The sequence below is a fragment of the Pongo abelii genome, chromosome 9, assembly GCF_028885655.2.
Source record: "Pongo abelii isolate AG06213 chromosome 9, NHGRI_mPonAbe1-v2.0_pri, whole genome shotgun sequence".
NCBI lineage: Eukaryota > Metazoa > Chordata > Mammalia > Primates > Hominidae > Pongo > Pongo abelii.
In genome coordinates this window covers 73,130,157-73,136,894 of record NC_071994.2, presented here as the reverse complement: position 1 = coordinate 73,136,894, position 6,738 = coordinate 73,130,157, and the positions used below count along the sequence as shown (strand labels likewise).

The window sequence follows — 6,738 nt, the reverse complement described above, 5'->3', positions numbered from 1 at the left end:
AGCTACTCAGGAGGCTGAGGCAGGAGAATTGCTTGAACCCAGGAGGTGGAGGTTGCAGTGAGCTGAGATTGTGCCGCTGCACTCCAGCCTGGGCAACAGAGTAAGGCTCCATTTCAAAAAGAAAAAAATAGTAAAATAAAAATAAAAACAAGCAAGTATAGTATACTGCATCAGCAGCATAAGGGAGAAAAACCAGATGGTTACCTAAGTATGTGAAGAAAAATAATTCACCAAATTCAACACAATTCTTGATGAAAACTTGCAACAAATTTCAACAGGTGTGTACTTTTTCAACATGGCATCTGTGAGAAGTGTATAGTTAACATATTTCATCATGAAAGACTGAATACTGTCCTCCAGACTTCAGAAACAAGCCCATGGATATAGGCATATGTCCAAACTCAACTGTCTACACAAAATAGGTACAAGTTTTTGCATATCAATTATACCTCAATAACGCTGTTAATATAAGAGTGAGAGACCATAGCAGGCATTAGGATGTGAACATATTGAAACTCTCCTACACTTCTAGTATGAGAAATGTAAAATGGCGCAGCTGCTCTAGAATAACTTTGGCAGTTCCTCAAATGGTTAAACAGAGTTACCACATGACCAGTAACTATACTTCTAGGTATATTCCCAAGAGAAATGAAAACATATGTCCACACAAACAGTTGTACACGATGTTATAGTCACATTATCTGTAATCGCCAAAAGGTGGAAACAACCTAAATATCTGTCAACTCATCAATGGATAAACAAAATGTGGTATATATTCATACAATGGAATATTATTCAGCTAGAAAAAGGAATGACATACTGATATGCTACAACATGGATGAACCTACAAAGCATTATGCTAAGTGAAAGAAGTCAGTCCCAAAGTACCATATATTATGTGTTCATTCATATGAAAGTCTGGAGTAGGGAAATCTAGAGAGGCAGGAGGAAGCCGACTAGTGGTTGCTTAGGGTTGGCGGGGACAGGAGAATATGAGGGTGATAACTACAGGGTATGAGGTTTGGTTTTGAGGTGAGGAAGACGTTTTAAAATTTACTGTGGTGACAGTTGCATGTATCCGTGGATATGCTAGAAACCATTGAACTGCACACTTTGAATGGGTGAATTGTATAGTATTTGAATCATCTCAATAGAGGTGTTAACAAAAGAAAAATATCAGAAACAAGGCAAGGATGTCTGCTTTACTAGTTTTATTCAATGATGTATTGGAGGTCCTAGCCAGTACAATAAAATTTAAAAAATTAAATATCAAACAATCAAAACTCTAGCAATTTTTGTAGAAATGAACAAATTGATTTTAAAGTATATATGGGAAAATGAAGAACCCAGAATAATAAGAACCACTGTGGAAGTGTAGTGTTAGAAGACTTACACTACTTCATTTTGAGACTCACTATTAATACTATTATTAAGAAAGTGTAGTATTGACACTTTCTTGATCACTTTCTTGATCCAGTTGCCAAGGCAAGTCAATTTGGAAAAGAAAATCTTTAACAAATAATTCTGAAACAATGGAATATTATGTGAAAAATAAATCTTGAACTCTAGTTTACAACATACACAATTTTTATTCATGTTGGATCATAGGCCTCAAATTAAAAGCTAAATCTATAAAACAAAGCACTAACCATGAATGAAATTGATTATTTGGACTTCATCATAACTAAAAATTTCCAGTAATCAAAAGATACTAGTAAGAAAATGGAGGTCAGGAGCTGTGGCTCATGCCTGTAATCCCAGTACTTGAAAGGCTGAGGTGGATGGATCACTTGAGCCCTGGAGTTTGAGACCAGCCTGGGGAACATGGCAAAACCCCATCTCTACAAAAAAAAAAAAAAAAAAAAAGAAAGAAAAAAAGAAAAAATAGCTGGGTGTGGTGGCTCATGCCTGTAGTCCCAGCTACTTGGGAAGCTGAGGTGGGAGGATTACTTGGAGTCTGGGAGGTTGAAGTTATAGTGAGCCAAGGTCGCACCACTGCACTCCCACCACGGTAACAGAGCAAGACCCTGTATCAAAAAATTAAAAAAAAAATCAAAAGGCAAGTCACAAAATTGAATAAAATATTTTCACTATGTATATCTGGCAAATGACTTGTATCCAGAATATAGAAACAGCTAGTACAAATCAACAAAATAAAAAATTTATTAGAAGAGGGCAAAAGACTTTAACAAACATTCTACAGAAGGCACATGCATGAACAGAAAACACGTGAGAAGTTGCTCAACATCAGAGAAATGCAAATTAAAATCACAAGTTACTAGCTTACTTTTAGTCAATGGACTGGCTAAAATGAGAAAAAGAATGACAATATTAAGGACTGACCAGGATGTAGAACAGCTGGGAACTGTTGTACATCACCGGTGAGGTTAGAAAATGGTGCGATTACTTTGGAAAAGCAGGTTCTATTAACCTCTGACCCAGCCATTTCACTGCTAGGTTAAGAAATAGTCATAGCAGTTTTATTCATAATAGTAAAATATGGGAAACTCAGGTATCCAGAAGTAAACTTTGACATGTTCATACAATGGAAAATTACTTAACAATAAGAAGAAATTAACAGTTGATGGACACAACATGAATTTCAAAAACATGTTGAGCCAAAGAAGTCAGACAAAGTATACGTATTGTATAATTCTATTTATGTGAATTTCTAGAACGGTAAATTAAATTTAATCCAAGGTGATCAAAAATTAAACAGTAGAACAATGGTTATCTCCATGGAGGGTTGAGGTATTGCTGGGAAGGAGCACAAGGGAACCTTTTGTGATTGTGAATTTTTTTTTTTTTTTTGAGACAAGATCTCACTCTGTCACCTAGGCTGTAGAGCAGTGGTGCAATCACAGCTCACTGCAGCCTCAACTCAGCCAGGCTCAAGCGATCCTCCCACCTCTCAGCCTCCTGAGTAGCTGGGACTACAGGCTAATTTTTGTATTTTTTTGTAGACGAAGTCTTGCTATATTGTCCAGGCTGATCTTGAACTGTGGGGCTCAAGCAATCTGTTGACCTGAATCTCCCAAAGTGCTGGGATTACAGGCATGAGCCACTGTGCCCAGCTGATACTTTGCATCTTGATTAAGATGGTGTGTATACTGATGTGTATGTATTTGTCAGAGATGTATTTTATGTAAATTATACCTCATTTAAAAAGAGAGCTTTGGGAAAATTAATCCAGCCATAGCCAATATAGTCCCAAATAGGATGTAGCAAGTTTTCTTGACTTCCCTACAGTTTGAGTTAAGGACCCTGGAGAATAGAATTTACTGGCTAATCTGTGGCCTCTGATTATCTGACAACCTGGGGTGTCTGTGGGCAAATTAAGACTACCAAACTCATTTGTGGTGAGACCTGGGGTGAAGGAAGAATTATTTGGATGGCTTCAGGTTGAGTAATATGAGAGTCACTGAGAGTACATGGGGGAGTTTTGCTGGGGTTCCATATTCAAGTTGTCAAAAATTTATCTTCCTGAATCACCATATGTCCAACACCTAGAATAGCATTTGGCATATTTCATGTTCTCAGAAATGTCAGTGATGTTAGGAAAAAAATTATCCTCTCACCCTTGGATCAGACTTTTACTAGATTCTTGGTCTTAGGGTCTAGATTTATAGGAACTCACCTGGTCAAGAGTAAAAGGCATGGAATTTCAAATTAGAAATGTACTTGCTTTTTTGGGCAAGCAACTGTCTTCCTAATCTTCTGCCTCTGGCCCTGTAAGTTGGGGGTAATTATCTCATCAGATGATTATGAGACTACAGTAAATGTATATTCTGTTGGTGCACTACAGAATGTTAAACTAATCCACTGCAGCTACTGACTGCAGTTCTGAGGATCCAGGGAATCCTGAGCCCATTAGAGTCCTTCTTCTGTTTAAGTTCTTTCCAAGATTATTAAAATGCTTTATCCAGGAGCCAAATAGCTCTCTAGTGGCTGCCATCATTTTGTAGTTTTCATTTATATAAACCTGCCTCAGGAGGTCAAATTGGACAGAGTTCCCTTTTTTCTTCCCAAAGAAGGGACCTGGTTCCTTCCCTGGAACTTTGATGCTTAGTGGAATCTGCACAAGGCCACTCTCAGTGCATAGAAGGAAATACTTAGGATGTCATCTCATATTAGGCTTTGCTCTTGCACCCAGGCATGGCCTTACCTGCATACAGAGATGGGGTGAGATGAGGTGTGGCCTGGGGCCTCATTTCTTCTCAGCAAGTTGGTGTTCTTACACCCATGGTCTCTGTGTTTACCCTAATCATATTAGTTTGACCTTTGAACAACAGGGGTTTGAAATATGCAGGTCCACTTATAGGCAGATTATTTTTAACCAAACACAGATAAAAATATTGGAATTGCAGGATATAAAATCTGCAAATAAGGAGAGCCCACTTTTTGTATATTTCTGTTCTTAGGTCTCACTTGGAATATGCACAAATTTTGGTTTATATGGGGTTCCTGGAACCAATCCTCCCGCATATACAGAGGGACAACTGAAATAGTATGATTCAGTTTGGCCACTGTCTCCTTGTGTTTCCTCTAACAGTGAGCAGTCATCACAAGAGGAGGCCCTTTGACTTAATTTGCCCTAGATTTTAGCAAAATATTTGGCCCATACTTCATGCTCAGTGAAAAGATAAAAACTACTCCAGAGAACCTTCCTAGATTGACATTATACCTTGTTACTTATTCTTGTGTACATTGGACAGTTTGCCCAGGATTCTCCTACTTTTGTTGTTATCATCCCTATGGCTAATTGCTAAGTGCCTTTTCTCTGCCTCTCTGCCTGATTCTATGTATGGGTGTGGGTGTGTTTCTCCCCAGTCAAATGTAGAACTTGCTAAGGGAGGCATATATGTATTCCTATCAGAGTAGGAACACCTGCCTGTGGATGAGGGTTATTTCTCCTTGTCAGACCAGTAACTATATCTTTCCTATTTTATCAGTATCTTCTGGAAGGTAGGAACAATGTCAGATGCAGAATTGGATTCCCTGGGAGGCCATCAACAGTTTGGTAGCCATGCTTCCCATTAGACAGGGGCTCCCTGAGCTTTGTAACCATATCTACATCATAAGTAAGAAACACCTGACAGATCTTCCACCATCTGACTTTGCTGTTGCTCCTTATCAAAGTATGGGTACCATTGAGCATGAGTTTCTGTGTCCCTATCATGTTGGGAGCCACCAGTCTCCCCTGAGGGCTGAGGGGCAAAGAAGATAAAGGTTTCAGGGTGGGGTTGAAGACTTTATGACTGAGCAGGGCCCCACTTCAGAAGCCAGAGGGCCCCATCCCAGATCTGTTTGGTCTTCATGCCATAGATTATGGGGTTGAGCATGAGTGGCACAACCAGGTAGAGGTCAACTAGGAGGATGTGGATGTGCTGGGGCACATGCTGGCCAAACTGCTGTATGTAGAAGAAGAAGAGTCCTGGTGTGTAGAAGAGAAGGATAACACCCAGGTGGGAGCCACAAGTGCCAAAGGTCTTAGCCCTTGCCCCCTTGGAGGAAAGGCCTAACACAGCCCGGAGGATGAGTGCATAGGAGACAGCAATACAGATGGAGTCAGTGCCCACCGCAAGTGTGGCAGTGGTGATGCCATAGATGTTGTTTGACTGTGTTCCTCCACAAGCTAGCTTCACCACAGCCATGTGTTCACAATAGGAGTGGGCCACCACTCGACTGCAGTAGCTCAGTCTTGCCAGTAAGCAGGTGAGTGGGGTCATAAGTCCCAAGCCACGAAGCATGGCTGCAGACCCCAGCTTGCCTACAGACTCTGGGGAGGGCAATGACCCATAGTGCAGAGGCCAGCAGATGGCTAAGTAGCGGTCAAAGGCCATTGCTAGCAGTATACCAGATTCTACAGCTGAGAAGCCATGGATAAAGAACATCTGGGCAGCACAGGCCCCAAAGGTGATCTCAGCATCCTTTGCCCAAAAAAGTGCAAGGAGCTTGGGCACAGTGGAGGTGCAGAGGACCAGGTCAATGGTGGATAGCATGCAGAAGGACAGGTACATGGGCTGGTGCAATACAGGCTCTGAATGTACCACTAGCAGCACCACCATGTTTCCCAGAATTGCCGGGGCATACATGGAGCAGAAGGGAAAAGCAATCCAAAAGTGGGATGCCTCCAGGCCTGGAATTCCCATGAGCAGAAAGGAGGTTGGGTTCTGATGGCTATGGTTTATGGGTTTCATGGCCAAGTAAGGTGGGTAGAGAAGACCTCACTGCCTTGCTCTGAGTCCTAGGAATCCCTGAGAGATGAAGCAACTGGGATTCATCTTTATGCTATGGCTGAACAACAGCAGGAAATATTTGCATTAGACTTCATGAAAAGCATCCAGGATGGGAAGATGGTAGGGCACTGGGAGATAATGCAAGGCAGGAGGTGGGTTACTATCTTCAAGGTTCAAAGGAGCCCTTCACACTCATATCTGATTCAATGATGTCCAGGCTGTGGGTGGTGGGCAAGTGGCATGGCTGTAGAAACTTCTCTATGGTGACAGGCTGTGGCTAGAGAATTTTACAGCTTTCTTCCACCTGTGAGCACTCTTTTGCCTATACTCTAATATTTTTTTCCTTTGGATTCATCTGCCTGTGTGAAAATATAAAAGTAATATTAATGATAAAAAGTCACGCAGATTCGATGGAAGACTCAAATGTGGTTACTTTTCAAGATGGAAAGATCAGGTCTGAAGGGAATTGATAGGAAGGAGGAGAGATCTTGGATGGATT

General features: G+C 41.1%; 1 protein-coding gene across 1 annotated transcript; it reads right to left on the bottom strand.

The window, feature by feature from the left end:
- Window positions 1-5,252: 5,252 nt before the first annotated feature.
- On the bottom strand, window positions 5,253-6,200 carry LOC100454221 (olfactory receptor 52P1-like). Its single transcript, XM_002822158.3, has one exon. It carries the CDS (start codon window positions 6,198-6,200, stop codon window positions 5,253-5,255), a length of 948 nt encoding a protein of 315 aa, XP_002822204.3.
- Between the last annotated feature and the right edge of the window lie 538 nt (window positions 6,201-6,738).